This window comes from Girardinichthys multiradiatus, chromosome 11, assembly GCF_021462225.1.
Source record: "Girardinichthys multiradiatus isolate DD_20200921_A chromosome 11, DD_fGirMul_XY1, whole genome shotgun sequence".
Taxonomy (NCBI): domain Eukaryota; kingdom Metazoa; phylum Chordata; class Actinopteri; order Cyprinodontiformes; family Goodeidae; genus Girardinichthys; species Girardinichthys multiradiatus.
Genome location: NC_061804.1, coordinates 17,624,290 through 17,651,260, shown reverse-complemented (window position 1 = coordinate 17,651,260; position 26,971 = coordinate 17,624,290). Strand labels below are relative to the sequence as shown.

Genomic DNA, 26,971 nt, shown 5'->3' with positions numbered 1-26,971 from the left:
CTGCCACGTCTTACTCCTCTGTTGTTCCCTCTCACTTTAACATTTGTCCTCACAATTGCCTCCTCCTCCTGTAGGTCTGCTCCCAAGCTGCAGACATCAGATGTGTACGTTTTTCAGCGGAGAAATCAAGATGAGTTTTAAAGCCAAATAGTCACTTCTTCAGCTTTCATTTGATCATCAGTTAAAACGGGAGATTATGCAGTATTTTCTGTTAGGAAACATTCTTTTATGTGTGTGTGGACATTGAGGGTCTCAACATTCCTCGTTTTCAACTAATTCTGAAAAAGATTCTGTTGGGTATTAGTGCAGTTGGCTGCTTACAGTATAATCTTAAAAAAATGCTAAAACTAAAGCCTATTTTAGGAGAACAGTTTTCTATATGTATATTTTATTAAAGAACGTAATAAAATGTTTGGAAGCAACACAGTGCAAGGACACGCTTTCCAGTGAAGGTCTGAGTACAACTTTATTCTCAGGAGTTTCTCCATCTAGCAGAAATAACCCTGTGTAGGTGTGTTGCATAATTTCCATCAGTTAATCTTTTCTGCAATTTCTCCATGCAGTTTCAGGATTTCCAGAACATATAGCATATTTTATGACTGTTGCAATTGATATAGCTTTTTTTGTTATATTTATGTACTGTGTTGCAGCACTGTTTGTCCAAGATAAAATTCTCCTATGGGAAACTAATTAAGAAACCTCTGACCTTGCAAAATTCAGCAACTGTGTTTCAAAGATGTTTTGAGGGGTTTATTCTGAAAACAAGCCCTCTTTTTTGCCAAGGTTCACAGCTACTGGTGACTGACAACTGTAAATAATTTCTCATGTATCTGTAATCTGGCTATAAGCCAGAGGTTTCCAAACAAAAAGCATCAAGTTGAAATTACAGAAGACAAAAATCGTAAAAAAAAAAAAGTTTTAATTGTTTTAAGTGTCACTGTAAAATAATGGACTTCGACTTTGTTTGGGAAATTTCCTTTTACTGTCAGATTGATGTGCTGCATCAGTGGCTTTTGCTGATGTCTTTACTTCTTGGCATCGTGTTAACATACTCCTAACATGTTGTCATATTTCCTGATGAGTAGCTGATCAAGTTTATTTACAAAGCAGCATTTCGTGCTAGGTTCCTGGTGACAGAAAGGTGGTACTTACTTTTTCCCAAAGGTTTATTGGCTGTATCATGTTTTTGGGCTCCAATCGAGTGGCCAGTTATGACCCCTAATCCAGAGAGATTTCAAATTGAGATGAAATGTACAGGTTCAGTCTCTGAAGGGTCTCTAAATCTTATAATTCACCCTCTCCACCTCCTACCTTCTAAACTTTGAAGATTTTCTCACGATCTACTGTCTCAGACCAGAAATATCTGTCTCTGTCTGTCACCTCTACTTTTTTTTGTCATTTGTCATTGCTAAGCAGTTCTCTGTTTTGAAACTATTCTGACTCAGCTGTAGAGCTGTCAGTGCTCAGTGGATTAAAAGGCAACTTTCTGAAACGGTTTGCTGAAAAAGCAAAGGAGGTTTGTGCCGAATAAGCATAATATTAAAAATTACAGTTGAAAGGGACAATTCTACTTAACAAAGTGACAGGGAAACAGGGAAGCAGTTAAGAATTATTGGTTGAAAAAAAAATCACAGTATGGTAATCAGCGTATATGATTTAAAAAGGACTGGGTATGTATGAAAAGAGAAAATAGAGTCTGGTAATAGATAGTTTTCTAACTTATTTCCCTGTCCTGTTGTCTAAATGTTTTATCCTTCCTTTCTCCCTTCCTTCCTTCCTTCCTTTCTCCCTTCCTTTTTATCCTTTGTTTTTCCTTCTTTCATTACTTCCTTCCTTTTTTAATATAGGCATTAGTTTTCTTTTTATTCAATCATTTTAACTTAAGAATATGTTTTATGAACCACTGAACATCTTAGTGTTTGAGAGAAAAGAGCAGATTTCTGTGGTTTGTCGGTGTTTGACCTTTAATCGTTTTGCAACTGTTTGTGCGTCTTTGTCTCTTTAACATTTCCTGATTTGTACTTCTCTCTCATTTTTTCCGCCCACCTACTGCTTGATAGTTTACCCAAAGAGCACATTTTCCTTGAAGCAGAGTCTCTAAATAATGTGATATTGTAAACTGACACAACCTTTGAAGTTTACTCTCCATAGAGACCTAAGTCAATTGGGTACATTAGCATAATTAGCAGCTATCTTCTGCTGAGCCTGCGATGTATTATTTGAACATGTATATTTCAGGAAACCCATGAACATTATGTTGCAGTATTTGGCTATATATTAACGTTCACACACCAGTCATTCCCACAATTTATCAAAAATCTAAAGGAAGGATGAATTTTTAACTGTTCCTCTGAGCAAGCTTTATCACATATTTGAAGAATCAGGGGATTTCTTTATATTTCTCAGAATTAAGATTGATTTAAAATCCATACTAAAATTGAAACCTTCAACTCAAGATTATAAGAAAAATCTTTGAGAGCTAAGATTTTCACGCAGTGAAACAAGAATCTCATTCATGTTTGATTAAACTGGTATGTATTTGCTAATGATGAAACTGAGTTTAAGAAACCTACAAACAAATGAAAAACCAAAGATCCCACTCAAATTCAACTCAATAACTACAGATTAAAGGGATGTTTAATCTGTAGTTGTCCTCTCTTTGACTCGGCCAGAAAACAAATAGACAAAAGGTTCAGACAGTGAATGCCTTTTTTAAAGCCACCTTCACCACATGGAGCAACTTTCCTATCATTCAACTAAAAATGCTTGCATCAAACATTCCTAAACACATTTTTTGAAATATTCTACAAGAACAATGGAGCTTCTCCCTACTGAGTGCTTTTCGACACAATCAATTCAGCTTTGTCTTTTTGAAGAGGGGAGTATTGATATTGTGTTAAACTCTTGATCAGCTGATGAACAGCCTGTTTAAATGAAGTTTTAAATACACTGTCCTCTAAAATGTTTTTCTCCTGCTTCCATGTCTTCTTTTTGTAATTTTGAAGCCAAACGTGTCTCCATGGCTTTTCACTGATGTTAATATTTTGATGCGGAGAGTATTTTAAAATCTCGGTACATCCTATGACTGGAATAAAAGTGTTTTTTTGGCTAGACCTTAAATCCAGTGAGGACCGTTTGAAGGATAAAAGCAGTTCTTGTAGGGAAAAGGTCAGATCAAATGTAATGGTGTGCACTATACTATTGCTCTTATAAAAGTCTAATATTCACTAAAATACAAAATATAATCCCAACTTTTTCTTAAAATTTGTTTTTGGGATTATATGAAGGTTGTGTAAATCCCCAAGAAAAATAGGCGAAATCACCGTGTTTTCCTCTGGAATTTCGATCTCCCTGCACAGCATGAGCCAGTGGATTTTGTTAGACATTGCATCATATATCTTTCATTATTTTTATTTATTTATTTTTTTTAGATATTTTTTTAGCACTAGTGGCCTTTATTTTTATTTTGACAGTAGGCAGACAGGAAAGAGGGGTAGAGAGAGGGGGAGACATTCGGCACATGTCGTCGGACTCGAACCCGGGACGGCCGCTTCGAGGACTGTAGCCTCCGTATATGTTTGCGTGCTTAACCCCTACACCATCAGTGCTGCGCCATGCATCTTTCATTTTTATGAGACAAATTGACTAATATAGATGAGCATAACTCAGTTCTTACATATGAGAAGTTCTTTTTACAGACATAAGAACTTTGAAACGCTTCTATGTTGTGTTATTTCAGTATAATCTGTAAAATCCAAAACCCTTACTCTGTAGAAAGCCTGGTCAGATTAAAAAGAAAATCCAGCCATTTTATCTGCTGTCATTGCAAAGTGGTGGAGGATGTTCAAGTGGAAAAGGTTTGCAAATTCTGGATATGCATAGTCAGAGTGAGGAAGATTATATTTGTTCATACCTGACAGAATTCAGGCTTTTTCTTACCTTAAACCCAGAGTTTAGTGATCCAAGACGGTTTTTTATCAGCACACAGTTCCAAATATCGTCACTGAAGGGGTTTACTGCATCCTTTGATGTTTGTGCATTAAATAAATGGTTCTATATGAGAAAAATGTATTTAGACACAGTAAAAATATTTTTTTCTTGTTTTCGGCCTAAGTAGAGTGGCCAATTGACTTCAAACAAATCTGACCTCTTGTGCCCTCCTCTCTGACCTTATATCCAAACAGAATCTCGACTTTTCTCAAGTTGACATTTTAACCAATCCGTGTTTTTATCAGAGACACAATGCATCGCGACAGCAGAGTGTTTGTACTTGGCTGCCTGACTATTGTAGCCGTGCTTGTCAACCGGATAAGCTGTCCTCGAGAGCCCAAATCCCTCTCCACAGTCTCCTTGACATCCCCGCAGCCTGTCAGAGATACTCTGCTCAGAGGCAGCCGACTACCAGAACACTGTCTGCTTTGAGACTTGTCTTTGTTTCACTGAGGGAAAACCAAACAGAAATTCTTTCTTTGCTGAGATTGTTTGGGTGGAATAAAATCCTCAAACACAGTGGAGGAAAAGAAAATCAATAAATGACAGAAACCTCAGGGGTTCATGCACAGTCTTATAAATACGTCTGAAAAAGTATAGATATATATTTTCTTTAAGCATATTCCACATCTGGATTGCTATGGAAAAAGGGAAATTGAGCATAGAAAATCTGATTTCCAGGAGCTGTTTTCTCATCTTTATTGTTCTAAAAGACAAAAGTCCAATAATATCTTAATAAATGTAATTGTATTTCCAATTATTTTTATTGAAATTACATGTTCTATCGTTAAGTTGCCACATCACCCCTTGATTTTCACATTAGTATTTTGGTTTTTGACTTACTGATATTAAAAAATCTGAAAGAAAAAGTTCCTTTTTAGAAAACCTATCAGCCTTTCCACAGTCTTAAAACCAGACAGGTAATTGTAAAGATACCTTTCTCACATAATATTAGCCAGAGTCTGTTTATTATAATTCTGGTATATTCTGTTCCTTTTTGCTTTCTAATACAGCTGGAACAACAACAAATCAAATCCCTCCTAAAAAACTTTACCTATGCTCTTATCACAATAGTAGGTTTAAAATAAAGTGATTAAGCAACAAACATACTTGCAAAGCAAAGGGACTAAACTGCTGTAATTTACAAATAAAATAAAAATGTGTTACCACATGGTGACAGCATTATTTTGGCACTCATATCCATATGTTGACTTGTATGTTTTGACCCGGAACATTAACAAGCATTTTGACCATCCTAGGCATCAGCAGAATAAACAGCAGTGTTTATTTCCATGTTAGTAGCAACTATAAAAGCATCTAAACTAAAAAACACTTTTTGACACATCACTGTCTTGATTTCGCTCTTTCAGGGCGCCACTCACATCTTTGCAAATATGAATGACCATTAACACCTCAGAACAAGATAATCATATAAAATTGTGTTAAAATGCTTATGAAAATTGTTCTGGGACTACATCTCATCAATACAACCACAATTATCCAGACAAGGGTGATTGTCAGTGATGAATTGATCACAAAGCTAAACTAGGTCTGATTGCTGTAATTATCTTTAAAAGGGGCATTGTCCTTATAGACGGTCTGCTTTTAGATGTTGAGTCAGAATGACACGCTGACCTTTGCCGTAACCTGATCAGTGACATTTAAGCTCTTTAGTTTCATTTGTTACAGGGACACCTCTTACTTTATAGTGACTGACCATTATATTCCCAATTTGTTTCATTTCACATCCAAGCAAGACATATTTAACATCTCCCAGTTTTACACCTATGCAGTACTTTGCTAAAGTTTTCATGTCTCTTGAACTTTTCCTCTTTTCGTACAGTTTTTCATTGGCATTTTATGTAATTCAGAAACACAAAGTAGGGTATTGTGGGAAAGTATAATGCTAAATGTTTACTACATTTTTATCCTTTTTCAAATAAAAATCTGAAAAGTGTACTATGCTTTTGTATTAATAAAAAATTCTCCATCAGCTTTGCATATCTATATATTGACATTTTTACCCATTCGTCTTTGCAAAATGACCCAAGCTTAGCTAGATTGGCTGGAGAGCATCTCTGAACATCAGTGTTTAAGTCTTTCCACAGATTCTCACCTGGATGTTGGTTTAGACTTTGACTAGGTCATAAATATCATACTTTAATTAACTCTTTTGAAACCTCTAGCAAAAGTTGTTCCAGGATTTGCTTATACTGTATTTATTGGCATGCCTGCTGATCACTACAGCATGACGCTGCCACCGCCATGCTTTACAGTAAGGATGATGTTTTTTAGGGTGATATGCAAAGTTTTCTGTCACAGCTTTATGCATGTGGGCCAGGAGGTCCAGTTTTGGTCGGGTCCCCTACATGGTTTGTGTCAAATTGCAAACAGGACTTCTTATGGTTTTCTTTCAGTAGTTGTTTCATTTTAGCCTCTATCACAAGGCCCTAAATTGTGGATTATCAGTTGTCCGATTAACATATTCTCTATCACCTGAGCTGTGGGTCTCTGCAGCTCTTCCAGAGTAACTTTGGGTCTCTTGGCTGCTTTTCTGATTAATGCCCTCCTACTTGTCATCCAAGGTTGATGGCCATATCTCGGTAGATCTGCAGTTTTACCATAAGATTTGCATTATTCACTGATGGAATGAACAATGCTACATGAGGTTGCTGCAGGGTTATTGCCCTGCTTTTAACTTCTCCATAACCTGATATAGGACCTGTCTGCTGTGTTTACTAGTCTTCATGATGCTGTTTGTTCACTAATGCTCTTTAAACAAACTTCTAAAACCTTCACAGGACAGTTGCATTAATACACAGTTCATAATACACACAGTGTACTTGATTTGACTTTGATTGCACTGAATTTTATTCAGGGGTATCAAAATAAAGGGGTGTGAATACAAATGCATGTCACTTCACAGATTTATATCTGTAAAGCATTTGGAAAGCTTTATGTTTTCTTTTCACATTAATGGGCTTCCTTTAGTTGGTCTATTAAATAATGTAACGGGGTATTAATGCTTTCACGGGTTCTTCTATTTTAATATTTATTTTTTGTTTTTTGGTTGGATAGGATTTTACATTGGGGTATCATAGTAAAACAGGGCTAAATAAAAATGCTTGGAACACCTTTCACATTTCAAAATCATGTATGATTTTCCTTCTACTACATAATTATGCACTACTTTGTGTTGATTGATCACAGAAATATACAAAAATACACAAGGTTGTTTTTGTAACGTGGCAAAATGTGAAAACGTTCGGAGTGCTAGTACCTGTGCAAGGCACTGTTAAAAGGCTTTCTGCTTGGTACATAATGTTCTAATGTATGCTACTGTAAAATACATGTTATTTTTATTGTAAATATTAAATAGAATGAAAAAAACCTATCTTTTTTCCACTTTTAAGCTTGTTATGCTTTTTATATTTACTTTGCAGTTCACAGACTCTAACTGCAGAACATTTCTCTAGTATATTTATAGCTGCCAAAGAAGTACATTTAAGAGTTGAAGGGTAAATAATTTTTTTAAAAAGTGGATGAATTAGCTTTTTTGTGCAGCCTCTGAAAAGGTGTTTGAAGGGCTATAAGAGAATAAATCGAAATCTTTCTTTGCCTCTCTCATTGATATATCATGATTTCCCTCTTGCTTGACTCTCTGTCTGTCCACCTCTCACAGATGCTACCAAGAGAGGAAGGATTCTTCATCTACTCCTGGATCTCTCATACTCTCTCTGTCTGCCTTTCACTTTTGGTTTATTGTCTTTGTCACCTCCTCTTTTATACCTCAATTTGCCTCCTCTGTCACTCAGTTTATCAAATAAGTTACTCTCTACTGTCACACCCCCACCTTTCTTTTCCCCCTTTGCACAGGCACACACACCTTGTTCCTCGTGCAAATATGAGGAGGTGTCTGCTCCTCCATATGGCCTGTCAACTTGCAGCGGTGAAAGCGTGGGTGGCGGTTGCCTTCTAACAAAACACAATGTTAAAAAAAGGGGGAAGGCACACCATATGTGAAATGCTGGTGAAAACAGGCTGTGAAGAAGCCATTTAGAAAATACATTTGAACCTTTAATGTATAATGAAGCTACAAATAATTAAAGCAGAATGTATTTGGTTGACAATACAACACTCAGAAATATTTTAAAAACTCCAGATTTACAAACCTGCAATAAACAAGCCATTACCAGGTAGTTTCAGAGCAAAAAGGCAGGTAGTGAGTGTTATAATCTATTTGAAGAAATACTTGACTGATGGGTAATCTACAGTCTGGAGAAGCAAGAAAACAAAATAATGTTAATAGACCTTTTATATACTGCTTTAATTATTACAACTTGATGGTATGCAGATTTAAATGTGTTTATTTATTTATGGTTAACAATCCATAAGGTTACATCAGCTGATAGTGAAATGGTTCAATATGACCTTTTCGTTCCATGGCATTTGAAATACACATTGAATATGGAAAATTAGTTAATTCACAGCAATTCACATGCAATTCATACCATATGCAGATAACAACCCAAATAATCTACACGTTAAAAAAATTTAATAAATCACTCCATCAATCAAGTTATGCATAATAAAGGAGATGGACACAGGGAACGAGTATTAAAAACATGAACAAATTCAAATGGAAACAAGCATAAAAATAAATGAAAATAGCTGAAATCTGCAAGTTTTTTAAAAGCAGTCTGAAACGGCTTTCTCAAATCCTTTTTTTAACCAAAGTGTTTCTACAGTTACTAATGGCATTGGTCACAGACATATTTCAAAACCTAGCACCTTTGGGACAATAATCCAGTAGTGGAAAGAAGATAATTTTCCAAAAACCAGCCATGACCACGTCCTACTTGCGGGATATCTGAGAGAGAAGTAAAAAAATAATAATTATAAGCGTTTTCCATGAGCCACGGACCACTTGCAGAGAGAGTTTACAAATACCTGGAATTAGGTGTGGTCAACCACGACAACCTCAATAAATGCTGAATGCAAAAGACTCCACTCCTGAAGAAAAATCATTTTGGATCTTGTTTCAAGCTTGCTGGAGAACATTAGGACAAGCAAGTGGATAGCATACTGAGAGAATGTAGTCCAGTTAGATCATGTCATTATTTAATACTTTGGATGTCGTTACCATATTTAGCGGGGGGGTTAACATTGGGGACATTATGATAGAGCACATGGTTCTGGCAGACTAACAGATAAGAATCTGATGAAAGATTGGAAACATTTTTAGAAAAAGACAATAATTTCTAACACAGAATCATGAAAAAACTCAAAAGGTTTCGAACGAAAATACATAATTACATACTATACAGTCAGTCCAACCGAAACCCTTTTTAATGGATACATTGTTCTTTTTCTAAAGTGTGATTACATTCTGTGCTTCCACATACATCCAAGACAAACTGTTAACTGAGATGCTCAGTAAGCAGGTTGTGTTCGTGGTGATAGACACCATAGTGCACTCGTGATGGTATAGTGATTGCATAGACTTTACCATGGAGATTGTTTGATAAATCTGATGTGGGCATTTTCCTTCGACAGTTTTTGGTATACCGTTGGGTTTTGCTCCTTTATATGGTTTCTGCTTGTTTGTACTAAATGTTTCTGCACACTTCAGGTTAACCCATTATCAGAGCTTTATTTTATCCTGAAGAATAAAACATGGGACTTGAAGAATAATACCATCTCATACGTAGAGAAAATAATCTCAACTGTGCTGCTACACTGAAGGCCTCCTTAGGTTTGCAGCTGAGTTCAGACAGGTTATGAATAATAGAGAAAGGTCACATTTTTTATGGATTTGTGCTCCACATGACCACAGCACCATCAATAGGGAATTTTGAGCAACTATTTAATACAAGTGGTGGAGTATGTATTTGTCTGGAGTGCTGCTTCGACTATATGTTAAAAGGTACAGTTAAGGTGAACATTGATTTTTAATACTTAATAAACGTCATAGTCTTCTATCTTCAAATGCCATTACACAGTAAAAAAAGGTAAGATGGTTTTGTTTGCATTGCTTGTATAATATGTTGTATGTTTAAATTAAGGTACAGAAGTATGATTCGACAATAACTGGTAACTGTCTCAAAGAAAAGTTTAAGATAACCTCCTCAAACCAGGACTTTTACTAATGGTAAAATGATACACTTTGGGTTTTTTTCTTTGTCATTCCTGATTTAGTGCAATTTATTACTGTAACATTCATCAGTCATTCAGCTATTAGTTATTTATGATGCTCCATTTTAATTTACACAGAAACAGTAACTGCATAATAAATTGTTGCAGTACATGGAAAATAAACAGTAAGGTAAAAGTTATTAATGTGTCATTATGTTCGAAAATAGCTCGGCCCACATACAGAGAACACTCAGGAGGAGGAAGTAAAATAAAGGTTGTTTATTGAAGATATAGTCAGGAACGGAACGGACAAAATATCTCACTGTAAGGAGAGAAGTGAAGAGAATGGATGAGTACAGGTAACGGAGGCAAAAACGAAACTAAGAGCAAATAGTTACTTTGATACTGAGATCGGCTTACTGAGTTATGATGGTCAGGTCGCCAGGGGGAATGAGATTCAGGATCCAGGTCTTAAGCAGGTATATCCGTAGAGAGTTCACTTGGTGCTGTTCTGTGGAGCTCAGGTTACCGTAAACAAGTTCGATGTGCGGTAGCTTATGTTGGAGGGTGGACAGGGTACACTTGTGGCTTGGCACAGGAGACAAAGAGGACAGGAAGCTGCCAGCTAGATGCGAATCCAAATGAAGGTAGATCACAGGATAGGAATCCTCAGAACGAAGACAGGCTTGATCACCCAGAGTAACTTTCAGAAAAGTAGTCCAGAAAACTCAGTGACATAGATCCAAAGCTTAGGCTTTCAAAATCTGCAGAGGAGCAAAAAACAAAGTTAAACAAGGGTGAAGAACAATGCATAACTTGGAGTGTAGCTCGAGTTTGTACCACTGTGGCAAAACACTCTCGCATTGAAGTGCTGGCATCCTCCTGCTTAAGTACTCCTCCTGGCAATCAGTGGAATAAGTTGCACCTGTCACCCAGCACACCTGAGAGCTCCAGCACCACCTAAGAATGAGCACATGTAGCAAGCACAAAAACACAAACCCAGATCCTGACATAATGTTGATGTTAAAGGCACTGATAGAGTATTTTAAAGTGGTGTCAGCTATTAGCTGTCAAACTTGGTATGTTTCTTTATTTCAAAAAATGTCAGGGAAAATAAATTGTCATTTATAAATGAGTAAATATGCAATAATAATTAAACAAAAATAACCAAACATACATACTGTTACATTAGACAGCTCAAAGCCATGTCCAAAATGAGTTAGGAAGAAATAAAGAACCTTAAATCTGCCTATTCCAGTTTGTTTCAATTAAAATCGTCCTAGATCAGCTATTGTATTATTACATAGTCTTTTAATTATAAATACATTAACTCTTATTACTAAACAAGTAATATTTAGGTTAAAATGTATTATTTCTAGGGTATTAAAAAGCGTCAAAATAAACAAAAAAGTAAAACAACCAACTGACATAAAGTTGAATTTGGATAGCAAAATTCATACTCAATTTTTAACACTGTATAAAATCTTGCCTTTCTATATTGACTTTATGACCAAGTCTTTGGTCAAAATATTAAATTTGTATATAGCAAGCATTCGCTAAAGCTGCGTTTTTTTGTAAATAACCATAAATGCTGGTGTCAGGTAGTGCTCAGGTGACCACAGAAATTGGCTTTGAAAGGAAGACCCACCCACCTGTTCTCTGGTCATACGTTGGTCCTTTCATGTGACAAACTGTGATAGCCTCCGATCGTCAGCCTTCCTTCACCTCAGGTACCATAAGGGCTGTCTCTCTTTTCTCTCTGCCATCATGGTTACGTCTCTGGTCCATTTGTAACAGCAATTCCTTTCTGAATCTGTTGTCAGTGCTCTGGGTATTACTAGAGCAAACTGCATGCTTCTGTCTACTCACTGCCAGTTCTTTGCTGTATTTGGGTTTATCCAGCACACAACATAGACACATCTATTTCAGTAGACAGACAGAACTGTAAACGTTTATAGTTTTTGCATGAACATATATGAAATTTTTTACTTTACTGAACAAGTCCAAACCTCTGTTTCTCCAATCTGAAACCACTTTGAAAACTGTCTCAGATACTGACTGCTAATACTCTAAAGTCAAAACATTCAAGTTTTACCAGTCTAAGAATTTTAGATTTTGAGCTGTGTTGTGATTATTAAATATTTAATATTAATACTTTAATATTTTATTAAATAATATTTTGGTCTGTTAAGGGTTGTCCTGTGAATACCAGCCCAATAAGGTGGTGGTATTAGGACAAAATTGAAAGGGATGAGCCTTAATGAACAGCAAAACTCTGTACACACAGAATGAATTCACACAATTTCTTGAAATACCAGAATTTATTAACAAAAATAAGTCAATCAAAGTCAAACATATTTCAATCAAAAACTCTTTACTATGCTAAAACAACCCTACTAAACTACCAAGCAAAATGAAAGAATAAGGAGGACTAATAGGCTATGTACAATATAAACAAGTTAGTCAAAGATGGTTGAAAACCACGGCTGAAAGAGTGATGCAACATTACCATGCAATGCTATTTAAGTTTGAGAACCAAGGATTAACTTGAAGACACTGGAAATGAAGTTAGGTTAGTATTGGAACTAAATTAGACAATAATTGGTATACCTTGGTATACCTTGATACCACGTTAGGCTCCTTGAGTGGCAGCGATGCGGCGGGGTAGCCCTTGCTATCTGGATGTACACGCAGAAAGGTGTGTGATGCGGTCCCAGCCTTTTTTTGCAGGCTGTGGGGGAAATCCGCTTCTATTAGTGGTTCTTCTGGAGTCTAGTACTTCTTTGTCACCCCTGATGGAATGGTGCCCTGGGCAGCGAGCCATATTACCCATGTCAGAAAACGTCACTGCTTCGGACAATGATTTAATTAGGGGTGAATAAATGTTTTTTTGTTGTATTAAAAACATATGAAAATATAGTTGTGACTGATAAGATTAAATTATGAATATTACCTAATTATTAACTAAAATACTATATTCAAGTTAGTTTTTTATTAAATAATGCCTATACTATATATAGCCTTGGGATAAGAGGTATTAGGCAAGTTCGGACTACTGACACATTAGCTACTCTTTTTTTTTTTTTTTACACAAAGTCAAATGTACCTTTTTGTTAAGTAGTACCGTCGTTTAGTAATTGTCCATTAGACATAAACACAAAAAATGCATAGATGAAGTCGGATTACACTTAATCTGTTGTAGTTGTACATGAAAGTTAAAAATCCCCTCATTCATTTACAGCTGGAGTCTTAATATTATGTGTCTAAGCAAAGTACACAGATAGTAAACACTTAAGCTGCTTCGTCAGTGATCTGAGAGGCTTTACTGTAATCCCTCTTCTTAATAAGATGTCTCATTTCCATCACTATTGATCGATTCAAAAGAAGCTGTTCAGCGGATCTTAATCAGTCACTTACTGTCTGCTGCAGTTTCAAATGGCGGGTCACAGTGACTTTGAATGTATCCTTTTAATGTATGGCACTGTGTGATGTGGGGAGATGTAATTTAGCAGAAGTGTCAGAAGCAACCATGGGTGAGAGCTGTGTCCCTCAGTTGACACTGGGTAAACAGTCACTTAGCGTGTGTGTCCGTGTCCACCCTCATAACACTGCTGGAGACTGATGATATCACTTCTGTAATTGCTCTGACATCTCGCTGTGACAGATTGTGTTCAGAGCAGTAATCCGAAATGGCTTCAGCACAAGCCAAGAATGGAAAACAGGACATCCGAAATATTCATCCTGCATGGAAAATTAGATTTATCAGCTGTCTGATGACCAAAAATCTGATGTCGCATTTTATTTTTGAGCATATGAGAAGATGCAGTCATACACCAGCACTACACTCATACCTAAAGCTGTCTTTTGAACTTGATTTGCGTAATTCTAATTAGAGGCTTACTCTAAATTGCTAAATCAGGATGTCAAGTTGGAAATGTAAAGGCAAGGCAAGTTTATTTATATAGCACATCTCAGTAGTAAGACAATTCAAAGTGCTTCACATGAAGGAAAAAAAATAAATAAGAAACATAATAGGCAAAGTACATTACAGTAATTAAAAAATATATAGAGAATTGAATGATGGATAAGAAAATGAAAGGAAAGTTGGACTGAAAACTTAACTAATAATGTTTAGATAGCACAGTCAAAGACCATTCTAAACAAATACGTTTTTAATCTTGATTTGAAGCAACTTAGGGTTTCGGCGCTTTTACAGTTTTTTGGGAGTCTATTCCAGATTAGTGGAGCATAAGAGCTAAAAGCTGCTTCTCCATGTTTGGTTCTGGTTCTGGGTGTGCAGAGTAGATTTCAGCCAGAAGACCTGAGAGGTCTGGGTGGTTGATACACTGACAACAAGTCTGTAATGTATTTTGGTGCTAAGCCATTTAGTGATTTATAGACTAACAGACATATTTTAAAGTCTATTCTCTGAGCTACACTGAACCAGTGTAGGGACTTTAGAACTGGGGTGATGTGCTCCACTTTCTTAGTTTTAGTGAGGATGCGGGCAATAGCGTTCTGGATCAACTGCAGTTGTCTGATTGACTTTTTAGGCAGACCTGTGAAGACACCATTGGAGTAATCAATTCTACTAAAGATGAACACATGAACCCTTTAATCCTTGAGATGTTCTTTAGGTGATAGAAGGCTGACCTTCTTACTGTCTTTATGTGCCTCTTAAGATTCAGGTCTGAGTCACTACACCCAGATTTCAAACCTGATTGGTGGTTTCTAGCTGTATTAACTGAAGCTGTGTGCTAACTTTTAAACTATCTTCCTTTTGTCCAAAGATTATTACTTCAGTTTTGTTTTGATTCAGCTGAAGAAAAGTTTGGCCCATCCATGTATTGATTTCTTCTAAGCATTTACCCAGCGTTGAAAGGGTTTATAGTCACCTGGTGACATCGTAACGTATAGCTGTGTGTCGTCTGCAAAGTTATGATAACTTACGTTGTTTATTAAAATCAGAGTTAAGGGGAGCATGTAGATATTGAATGGGAGGGGCCCTAAGATGGACCCTTGGGGGACGCCACATGCAATTCTTTTGGACTCAGATGTAAAGTTACCTACTGACACAAAAAAGTCCCTGTCCTTCAAATAGGATTTAAACAAATCGAGTGCTGTACCAGAAAGGCCGACCCAGTTTTAATAAAATGGAGTGATCAACAGTGTCCAGTAATACCAGCACTGTGGTTCTTCCACAGTCTGCATTTATACAGATGTCATTGAACACCTTGACAAGAGCAGTCTCTGTACTGTGGTGAGCAGGAAGCCTGACTGGAAGACATCGAAGTGGTTGTTCATTGTTAGAAAGTTGTTTAACTGCTGAAATTAAGCTTTTTCAATAATCTTACTGATGAAGGGGAGGTTTGATATAGGCCTGTAGTTCTGCAGTAGCAGCTTGTCCAAGTTGCTCTTTTTCAATAGAGGTTTGAGAATTGCTGTTTTTAGGGCCTGAGGGAAAACACCTGACAAAAGGGATGTGCGACCCCTCCACCTTTTCTTTGCTGCCTGCTGTTACAAAGAAAATTATAGTTTGGAGGTGTCGATTCAGGTATCAGGTATTGGAGGTATCAGAATGGGTGCTTCATTACATTCATGTGACCATGTTTCTGTTAAAAACATGAAATCAAGATTGTGGTCAGTAATGAAGTCCTTGATTCAATTCAGTTTTATTTATATAGCGCCAATTCACAACACATGTCGTCTCAAGGCACTTCACAAAAGTGAGGTACATACATTCCAATTAATCCTAATCATTGAACAGTGCAGTCAGATTCAGTTATTTATTCAAATTGGATAAAAGGTTTTTCTGCTGGAAACCCAGCAGATTGCATCCAGTCAGTGACTTGCAGCATTCCCTCCTCCTGGATGAGCATGTAGAGGCAGTGGACAGTCACTGGCGTTGACTTTGCAGCAATTCCTCATACTTAGCATGCATGTAGCGACAGTGGAGAGGAAAAACTCTCTTTAACAGGAAGAAACCTCCAGCAGAACCAGAACCAGGCTCAGTGTGAGCGGCCATCTGCCACGACCGACTGGGGGTTTGAGAGAACAGAGCAGAGACACAAAGAGAACAAAGAAGCACTGATCCAGGAGTACTTTCTATGGGAAGGAAAAGTAAATGTTAATGGATGTAGCTCCTTTAGTTGTTTCACCTAGAAAGAAAGAACAGATAAACTCTGAGCCAGTTTTCAAGGTTAGAGTCTGAAAGAGAGCACATATAATTAGTTACTGTAAAAGCTCAGTCAATTGCCATGTCTAGGAGAGAGAAAGGGTTAAACACTAAAAGACAGGGCTATGTGGATCATCGGTAGAGGGTGAGCATTAAGTTGTTGCCAGCAGAAGCTTGGACGATGCCCCTCTCCAGAAAGGTGTCACAGGTAGACACAGAGTCAGGCCAGGTGTAGCTTCTAGGAAGAGAAAAGAGAGAGAACATAAAGTTAAAAGCTGAAATAACAGCAAATAATGCAAAATTGGAGAGTAGTGTGAGAATGTAGCGAAGAGGGTGAAAGTGGTCATTATGTCCTCCAGCAGCCTAAGCCTATAGCAGCATAACTACAGAGATAGCTCAGGATAACCTAAGCCACTCTAACTATAAAATGATTTTCCTGACAGAGATCTAATGTTCAATAATGCCAGTTTATATGACTTAGTTGCTGATATTAACTCTGTGTCTGGTTGTTTCTGACAGTTTATGGCTTTTAAGTTTGAGTTTTTATTACTGTCTCTTATCCTATTGGCTTTGTTCTTTCTGTCACGTATAAGCACAGATATTTTACAACTATCTCCTATTAGTGCCCAAGTTTTTCCTGGACATGATCATTTCTGATAGAGTTACCACTGGGGCCCAGACTGTATCACAGACAAGTGATTTGAAGGTCCTGATTTGAAGGAGATAGATTAGGAGGTGGTGGGGCTCTGCGGCTTCTGGAAGATGTTGGTTTAGTAGCAGGTCTTCGGCCACGGGGGTGTTGAATGGAGAAGATGTCAGAGCCATTTGGGTCCCGATCTTAAGAGCTCCTTTCCAGTTATCAGAATCCAGCAAAGAAAAAACTGGGCTCAGTGGGGAGATGGGAGAGTTCTGTGCAGTCCGGGTCAGGGTCTGGGGTGAGGGGGGTTTAACGGGGGGGTCCACCTCTCCTGTGGAATTCAGCAGGGAGACCTTTTGTGATGACCTCTCTCCCTCAGCTAACTGCCTGGTTGTCTCAGCTGGAGCTGTTGGTGGCAGTGTCATCATTGTTGTTGACACTCTATGTTTTCTGCTGAAGGTCAAAGCTGCTGGCGGATTATTTACTGAATTCGATTCAATTCAGTTTTATTTATATAGCGCCTATTCACAACACATGTCGTCTCAAGGCACTTCACAACAGTCAGGTACATACATTCCAATTAATCCTAACCATTGAACAGTGCAGTCAGAGTTAGCTTTTTATTCAAATTGGATAAAAAGTTTTTCTGTCTAAGGAAACCCAGCAGATTGCATCCAGTCAGTGACTTGCAGCATTCCCTCCTCCCGGATGAGCATGTAGAGACAGTGGACAGTCACCGGCGTTGACTTTGCAGCAATCACTCATACTGAGCATGCATGTAGCAACAGTGGAGAGGAAAAACTCCCTTTTAACAGGAAGAAACCTCCATCAGAACCAGGCTCAGTGTGAGCGGCCATCTGCCAGGACCGACTGGGGGTTTGAGAGAACAGAGCAGAGACACAAAAAGAACACAGAAGCACTGATCCAGGAGTACTTTCTATGGGAAGGAAAAGTAAATGTTAATGGATGTAGCTCCTTTAGTCTTTTCACCTAGAAACCTAGAATAGAAGAGATTAGATGTGAGACGTTTGGCTCCCGGCTTATTCAAACAGAGACCACCTTGCTTGAAGCGTCTTTTTTCCCAAAAAATATTGAAGTTGTTGATGAAGTTCACAGATGCTTTTTTCAACCATTTATTGATCATCCGAAGTCTCAAAAAAATCTCTTCTCCACAGAAAATTGGTGCAAAGGGTCCGCTGAGAAACACCTTGATATTGAGACCTCCAACAATATTCAGCTGACGAATGAAATCCTCCTTCAATACTTCTGACTTTTTCTTAGCCACGTCATCCATGGCTCCACAGTGTATGAGAAGGTTTTCTAGAGACGGCCTCTTTTCTGTGATTGCCAGAATATTCTCTGAGATATCGTACACCATATTACTGGTACCAATCATAACTTCTGTGTTTTTCTTGTTGCAGAAGTTTTTAATCCCATCCACAGCTGTGTTGCCCACTATTAGGGTTCCTGGTCCGGTGGGGCGCTCTTTCTCTGGCAGCTTAGGAGAAGACTGTTTACAGTGAAGGTTGTTCTCAAACCTTTTATTGTTCTCAGAAGATGGATAATTTCCCTGGTTTTCATTCTGTAGTAGAGCAAATCTGTTTTGGAGGGGAATTCCATTATTTCCAGCTGGATCACTCCTATCTGTTATTTTGACAACAGCTCGCTGTCTCCTTTTCCCAGGGGAAACGGGGACATTTCTCGGTCATTCTGGCCATTCTAATTTATTTAATTGTTGGGATCTTCCAGTGAGAAAGCTTCTACCTTGATTTTTTGGGCATACGCCTAAAACATGCCAGGGGGGTCTGCCGGTAGGTTTATTCTCAGTGTTCTGATTGCCGGCTGAGTCGTTGAGCTGGCTGTCACTGTTTGGGATCATAGAGTTGAATCATTGCTGTACCCCATATTCACCTCCACATTCACTTCTAGTCGATGGATTTTCATCTCCAAAATAGCCAATTTCTGTAAAAGTTTGTCGAAGTCCTCTGTGGTGAAGGGAGGCATTTTGTGCTGATTAGCTGGCATCAACTTGCCCTTCTTTTGAGTTCAATTATAAAAACATCAAAATCCTTTAGAATAAATTTAAATAATAATAATCCTTGGGAGTCGCTGGTAAGAAGTAGTTTTAGTTTTTAAGAGATAAAAAGTTAGGAGTAAAAGAATGCAAGCAAGCAGTGAGTTTAGGAGAAAAGCATCTAAGCAGGCAGAGAGGCGAATGCGGAAGAAACATTCCCTTGTTTATGTTAATATAGCCAACAGCAGCATTGTCTTGCCTGCCATGGAAATAAATATTTTTCTAAACTTCAACTACATTTGCATCATACAGAAATAAATGCATTTCCATAATTTTTTCATTTAGCTTTGCTTGATGTTGATTTTTCTAATCAGCTCAAGAGATTTGATGAATTTTAGTTATAATGACTGATAGGAACATTTTAGTTTGTGACAGTTTTTGTAAATGACTAACAGTGATACACTTCACTGTGGTTTGGTTCTGGTAGCTATAACATTTTCTAATCCTAACATTTATTTGTACTAAATGCATGCCCAGATTGTGCAGAAAACCTCATAATTGTGTCCAAAATCGTGGTTTACTGATTATTACCCAAAATGTAAAACATGAAAAATTAAAACAGAGAGGTAACCTGACTTATAAATTAAGTAGTATCATCCTCACTGCCCATAGCTGTCTAAATTGTACATACAGTACTTTATTTCAAAATGAATTGTCCAGAAATTGTGACTAGGAAACAGCTGCAATATTGTAATCACAAAGAAATGCTTAGATGCAATAATTTCTAGGATGTCTTATGTGCCATACATGCAATTCAAAGGGCTTGATGTACACCCTTTATGTATATTCTCAGAGTTTTAGATGCTAAAGTTAGAGTGGAGGGACCTTGTGATGGAGAAAAGGAAAGTGGGTTAATTGCAACATTCAGTGAAAGTTTCATTATTATACGCTTTATTGATATTGTACAGCCTAAGAAGGTAAGGTAAGGTAAGGTAAGGTAAGGTAAGGTAATGTAAGGTAAGTTTAACGAGACACAGCGCTGTACATACAATTACAATGCAATCACAAAGAAAATAAACACAGATACAGACAGAAAAACAAATCAAATGATACTACAATCCTTCTAAGAAATCTAAAAATCTATGAATCCTCCTGAGAAATCTAATAGTCTCATCATTCCACTAAATTCTAATTAGGGAAGCTGAGTCACTGGTACAAAACAGCTTTAATCCACATTTTCAGGTGCTAATGATATATTGCTTTTACTGGTACTGAAGTTGAACTAAGTAATAACAGTCCATTGTAGTCTAATTAAGAAAGCTGGGTCATTGGTGTAAGAGCAGCTAAAGTCCATATTACTAATAATATTTGGTTTTCGCTGGTAATCCTTCTGATAAAACTAAAAATCAATGAAATACTAATAATAATTGGCTTTTGCTGGTAATCCTTCTGAGAAATCTGAAAATCTATGAAAAGTAATGAAATCACACATTTAGGTAAAGTAAGATAGGAGGGGAAAAAAATCATATTTCAGACTCTATTCTTAGCAGAATAGTCTGAAATAGTACATAAAACTTTAGCAGGGGTAAGCAACACACACATAAGTAAAGATTCAGCAAGGGTACGGTGGAATCTTGAGGGTGCGAATGTAAGTCGGAGTGTGTTTGCAAGAATTAGACTGTCAACACTGATAGAAGGTCCATTGTCCTTGAGAAGAGAGGTGGAAGATTTATTCATCGGCCGCATAGTCCTATCAGCACACAGCTGGTAGGGGAGTGCTTGGGAAGAGCGTCGTGTTTATATAACATCCAGGAGATATTTTGTCGATAACCAGTTAGCAGAAGTTGCCAAGGCCACGTTGGGGAGCCAGATTTAGGAAAACAATAAATGTTGTGGTTCAGGCAGTTGTGAATTTCCAACTACCTTAAGAGTTTTACTGGTATGTCTCAATTGCGAATCCAAGTAGCCAAATTTCTGGTACTTTCCGCAGATCTCGAGCGTACAATTTCTCCAAGTTTATATCCTTTAACCTCTGAGACCAACCACTGTCAGGCTGCGATTCTGTTCAAGAATCGTGTCCAGCTTGCGATTCTGCTCTCTTAACATTTCAGTCTGAGTGTTGATCGCTCTACAGACTCCATCCAACATCGCAGGAAGCTTTGGAAAGCTTTGAACAGCTGCCCACGTTTTGCGAATCACTCGATAAACCAGGTAACCACAAACTCCAAAAAGCAGAAATCCTGTTATCAAAAGTCCAAATATGTACACATCTTCTACCTCGACCGACATCGTAGTTAGGTACACAATCTTCCACTGCTGCCAAGAATCCATTGTGTATCTAGAGAAGAACGTCCCGCCTGGACAAGAGAGTTCTCCTTTACCATGTCTTCCCATTGAAAAGAAAAAAAAATTTGATCAATTACGTTGAGAGTCCAGCTGACCAAATCCATAATTTAAAAGTTTGGAGGATATGCAAAGCGAGGCTCTGAGAAAAATACAGACAAAAAGCAGAAGCAGGGATTAGCAGCGCTTAATGAAAAGTATGTTTAATACCTGCTAAAAGATTGTCATTTACCAAAGAAACTCTTATTCTGACAAACAAGCCTCATTGCAACAGATATTGGTATTTATTGAATATGACTGTTTCGTTTTGAGATTTTATGAAAGTTTATTAAATAATCTCTTCCCAGTTTTCGTTTCTTTTTTTTGCAGTCTAATGAGGCGTATGTCTTTTAAGTCAGTCTTATGTCTTATAGTGAGAATTTAATAATTTAAGTGAGTATCTTAAGAAGCTCATCTTTATTTATCTAATTTTGGTCTAAACTAGGCTGTTAGAATCACATTCCAGGTGTGATTGGCGTGAAAAGAGGAATGAATATGTACAGAAGCAACCTCTGTCCAGCTGGAGGATGTGTGATGCTTTGTGTTTTACAAAAGCTCTGACAACCTAGTTAGAGGACATGACATCATTACCTCTTTGGAATAACAGCAGATATAAATAACAATCCGGTGGCCTGTACCAGAAAGCTTGGGTCAGTTCCTAAGGTAACCTAAAGCAATACATGAATATGACAAGATTATTGATTTCCCAGATGAAACAGTCAAGTAATAAATCATGTTTAAAGGTAGTTGATAGTCACTGAAAGCACATGCAGTGTTTGTAGATATACAGAAAAAGCCTGCATTGTGTGAATGCAAATAAATCTGACAAATACAAACAAAATCAAAACTGGAGCATTAAACAAGATATAACCTATCCTTCTGATTCACCTCAGTGATTCAATACTATTATTTCTTTAAACCATGTTGCATTGTATTAATAGAAACAAGGTAGTTTCAAACCGTGTTCCATCTTGAAACATCCATCATGCAACTCAACGGAACACCTTGCCTCGAGGAGCCATTGACCTCAGTCAGCAGCATCTTACAATTTATTATGACAACATACAGACACACTCCGGTGCACACACTCCATCTTTCTCACTGTCTGTGCACTAACCCCGCATCGCATAAGTACACAAAATCCTCCATTGACCATGTGTTTGTTCCCCCTCCAGGTGACAATTCTGATCATCCTGGCCTTGGCCTTTCTCGCCTGCATTGTGTTCCTGGTGGTTTATAAAGCTTTCACTTATGACCACGCCTGCCCAGATGGATTCATTTATAAGGTAAGAGCTTTATATGACCCATATTTCAGTTTATGCCTCAACATTACATTTATCCAGAGCTGATCCAAGTCAGGCGATTAACTTATTCAATTTTGACAGTAAACTCCTTAGGAAAATTATGTCTGCGGACATGTGCATGCAACCCAGATTTTTGGGTCCGCTTTTTCTTGCCATGCTGGTAGGGACAATAATAACCTCAGTACAAGGGTGACGCCAATCAGATGAAAACAAATATGGTCAGATCTTTAGGAGAAGAAGAAAAACAACAGCAAAGCTTGTTTTAAATAAATACAATGAGGAGAGCTCTATTGTTCGCTCGCAGTGAATAATTTGTTGAACAAGAATAAAAACTGCATTCATATTCTGGTGTGAAATCAAGTTATTTGTTCTGTTCAGTTCTATTTGCCTTCTCCTCTTCAGTGTATATACTATGGCTTTTATCCCCCTAAGAGTGAAAACTGAATATCTCGACTCGGAGTGGAAAGTGGTGGTTCAGCTGAGCTAAAAATATTCTGAATAGGAACACATGCTTGTCTGCGAGGTATGTCAAGCCATTAGGTCTAAAGGACTCTGGGAAGGTTGTAAAACTGAAACATCTAGATAGACCAAATAATACATGAAATCAACATACCTCGACAATAAAATGTAGCACAACATTTTTTCTTTGTTCAAACATGCCTTAAAAGTCATTTAAGCTATGGTAATTTCTCAAATTGTACACTACCAGGGACATTGCCTGCAGGAGTGTCCCTGAGCAAGGCCCTCAATTCTCTGTGCCCTTGACTTTCTCCATCTTTTTTTGCCACCTATCTAAATAAAGAAAAAAAGGGTGAGTTCAGTCCCTTACGGGAGCAGATAAAGCTATTCCTGACCTACTTCTAATTTAAAGGAGGAGGCTCTTGTGGTTTTATAGGGAATTATCAACAATGTAATGAAATCAGGTGTAATTTGCTAAACATCCAAAGGAACACACTATTAAATCTGCAGTTAGACGTTTTTAGCTTTGCTAACAAGCTAGCTTCTATGGAGAGATTAGAAAAAATATAGCCCTTTAGATGTTTTATAATCACCACCATATAATGTTTGATTCCCACAAGGCTGAGTTCATAAAAGAAAATAGCTCTCAGATTCATCCCTATTCCACAATCTGCTGTTGTAAATATTGTGGTTTCACGGTATACAAACGAATCTTCCTCTCTTGGCTCCTCTGAATTTTAAAGTTTCTGTGGCATGGAGGAGGTCATCTTGAAAGTCTCTCAACATATCCTGGCTTTAATGTGGAAAACGTCAAGTTTCAGTTTTCCACATCCTCTGCAGAAACTTTAACTGCAGCCTGCAGGTATATAACCTTTGTCACAGAGACAAAGATGGGAAACAACCTCATACAGATTCTTTCTTAATCAGTATGGCACCTCCACTAAATATTAAGTTTTCTAGTTACCAAAAACTGCCAACTGCATCAGGAATTGCACTGTTTCTAGGGTTTTAGTTGTCACAAAAAGGTTCCACAAAAACATTCTTATCCATTTGCACTGAATGCTTAATGTAAACATGTCCAAGTTCCAAGTAAAAAAATTCAACAGAGAGGCCCTTTAAAGTCATAATTCCAAGAGGGAAACATGGAGGTATCTACCCCGACCTCAGTGCCCAACATTGCTGCCACGTGTTTAAAAAAAGCGATAGCTACAGAAAAAGCAGTACTACTTTAAGTCTTTCCTAAACAAAGATGCATGTACATGTACCTTTGAAAATATTGCATTAGGGATTGAATGCGTAACATGCAGAGACACATAGTGCTATTAGCTTATGTTGCTAACAGCAATTAGCCTGGTTATTGAGTACAACGACTGGTAAACAGTACTGATTCTGACCTGCTTCTGGAACATGTTTAAAGTTGTGCTGTTCCTAAATCCAGCTTTTGACCTCAGGGTTATTGAAGGTATCATTTATTCTTGGTTCACTTTCTTGGGTCTTCTTGAAATATTCTGGGCTGATTTTTTTCCTCTGAGTATTAAATGTTTGAAAAAAAGATAATGTACACAAACAGCTTATCTTTCTGACTGTTTGGGCTTAGAGGCTGTAGATTACACCTACGTTCTTCATGTATACCTTGTAAATAACAAGCAAACGTTCCTCTGAGTACCACTACAGGCAGACTAAGTAAACTGACTTACAATAGAGGAAAAACACTACAGTACAACTAGTTGATCCTGGCATGCTAATTCCTTAAAAATGACAATAGAACTGATGCAGAGGGGTAAAGTAAGTGCAGGTAAGATATGCTACAGTTTGTTGTAAGACTAAAACAATGCATAAATCTCATGCTTCTTCTTCTCACAGCACAAGCGTTGCATCCCTGCATCACTTGAGGCCTACTATGCCGCTCAAGATGCCAATTCAAGGGGTCGTTTCTACACAGTGATCAGCCACTACAGCATGGCCAAGCAGACCACCTCCCACTCTGTCTCTCCCTGGCTCCCCGGAGGGGCGGCGGGGCACGAAGCTAGACCTCCGAATGGCGAGGGCCACTGAGTTCAGTGAACGGTTACCCAATTTAAACACACAACACATAAACATAAACACGTGACAAAGTGAATAAATATAAAAGTAGATCAGGATGCAGAAACACACAGATAGAATATTTAGAACCATAGACTAAAGAAACAAAACATATATAGAGCAAAATCATGCATGCAGACATTAGGTCAGCGTAGATTTTAGGTCATCATGGTCATTGCAGGAGCAGTGCTTGAACAGATGATAACTGAACTTCTTCTTTTGGTTCTTGGAGATATTTACCTTTCTCGTCTAAACAGAGTGCTGGGGAGTTCAGTTGCCTTTAATTTAAGTTTTGTGGACATGCAGAGAGGGACATGAGCACATGCTAGGGCATAATCTGAATATGTTGTCTGCCCATCTGTATCCTCATTTTCATTAAAAATTAACGTCAACGGCTAGTTTAAGTTCTCACACATACGCACATGCTGCTCACTCAATCTTTTTACCATTACTTCTTATTTATTACTTATTGTCTGTTTCTTTTTTACTGTAATTTATAAATGTTTTTGTAAGTGATTGCAAATCTTTGTATAAAACCACTAGTTAGCAAAATGTTGTTTCCTTTAGTTCAGATTCTTTCTAGCTATCGATTCTCAAGTGTTTCAGGTGTTGAGGGCTTAGAATTCGTCAGTCTGGTTTCTATCTTTCTGTGACCTTGTATTTTACAATCATGTCTTGAACTCACAATTTTCTGTCTTTAACTGCTTTTGAAAAAAATCTCTCTAGCCAATCCACCTTTAGTTCCACATCCATACCTGCTCTGGTTTAAGACCATTTATCCATCTATTGTTGCTGTTTTATAACTTATATACCTAAATCATTTCAGTGTGCTGTGCCATAAACCCAGATATCCCCCTAGTCACCTAAGCTGTACAAACGGTTTTGCATTAAGGCTAGCTTTGTGTGTATGTACCGTAGTAGCAGGTTTCCCTTCACATCTTTTGATTAGATTTCCAAACATTTTGCTTCTGCTGCCAGCCTTGTAGCTTTCTGACACATATCGTTGATGTTTTAAAAAAAACAAGATGTTCTGTACATCACTGTCTCTCGCCAAGACTGCGTTCATAGATGGGCTTCAACTGCAGCTATATTTTGTTTGTGTATTGCTTTTTTCCCCCGTAATTTGTAATGTTGGATATGTTGTCAAAAGCACTTCAGTATGATATTGCAATGTTGTTAAATGTGTTGATACCTGCCGTAATTTCTGTGTGCGACCTTGTCCCTGCTCTCTTTGTTTGAATTGAGAATTAAACAAGCTGTGACCTGTGCTGAGCGTCTGTCAGTCTCACTTAACGTTTGGTTTCCAATGTAGCCCTGAGGAAGTTCAAGTTGATCAACGATGACGGTTTGTTTTTGTTTTTTCTTTCTCTCTCTGACATGTTGTATTTAGATAGTCATACTCTGAAATCAAATTCCTCCTACGTCTCTGCTGTCCACAATAATGAGGATCTGTTACTGACAGCACAGAAAGAACAGTGAAAAATACATGTGTGCTTAATGTCTGCTGGATGTTTTATTCATTCATATAATTCTCTGGGAATACAAGATAAGGCCTTTTTTCTCTACTTTCTTAATTAGACAGATTAATCCGTCAGTTCTCTGTAGATTTGACTATGGTGCAGTAAAGCAGCAAGAGGTTTGACAGCTTTTAGAGAGAAAAACAAATACAGCAAAGCAAAAAGGACCTGTTTTTGACACTGTACTAATGCAAACACATTCTCCTCACTTTAGCATGTTTTAAACAGCATTACCATTATTAATGGAAGCACAAGTAGTGAGTAGGAGTCTTTCTC

At 37.6% G+C, this 26,971-nt stretch overlaps 1 protein-coding gene across 1 annotated transcript in view; it reads left to right on the top strand.

Annotated features, from left to right (window-relative positions):
- Positions 1 to 26,445, top strand: part of nsg2 (neuronal vesicle trafficking associated 2) — a 54,562-nt gene extending 28,117 nt beyond the window's left edge. Inside the window, exons 4-5 of the mRNA XM_047378284.1 lie at positions 22,509 to 22,619; positions 24,960 to 26,445. Coding sequence (XP_047234240.1) covers positions 22,509 to 22,619; positions 24,960 to 25,151 — 303 coding nt within the window. The 3' untranslated portion in view covers positions 25,152 to 26,445. The remainder of the gene's footprint in view (positions 1 to 22,508; positions 22,620 to 24,959) is intronic.
- Positions 26,446 to 26,971: the final 526 nt, after the last annotated feature.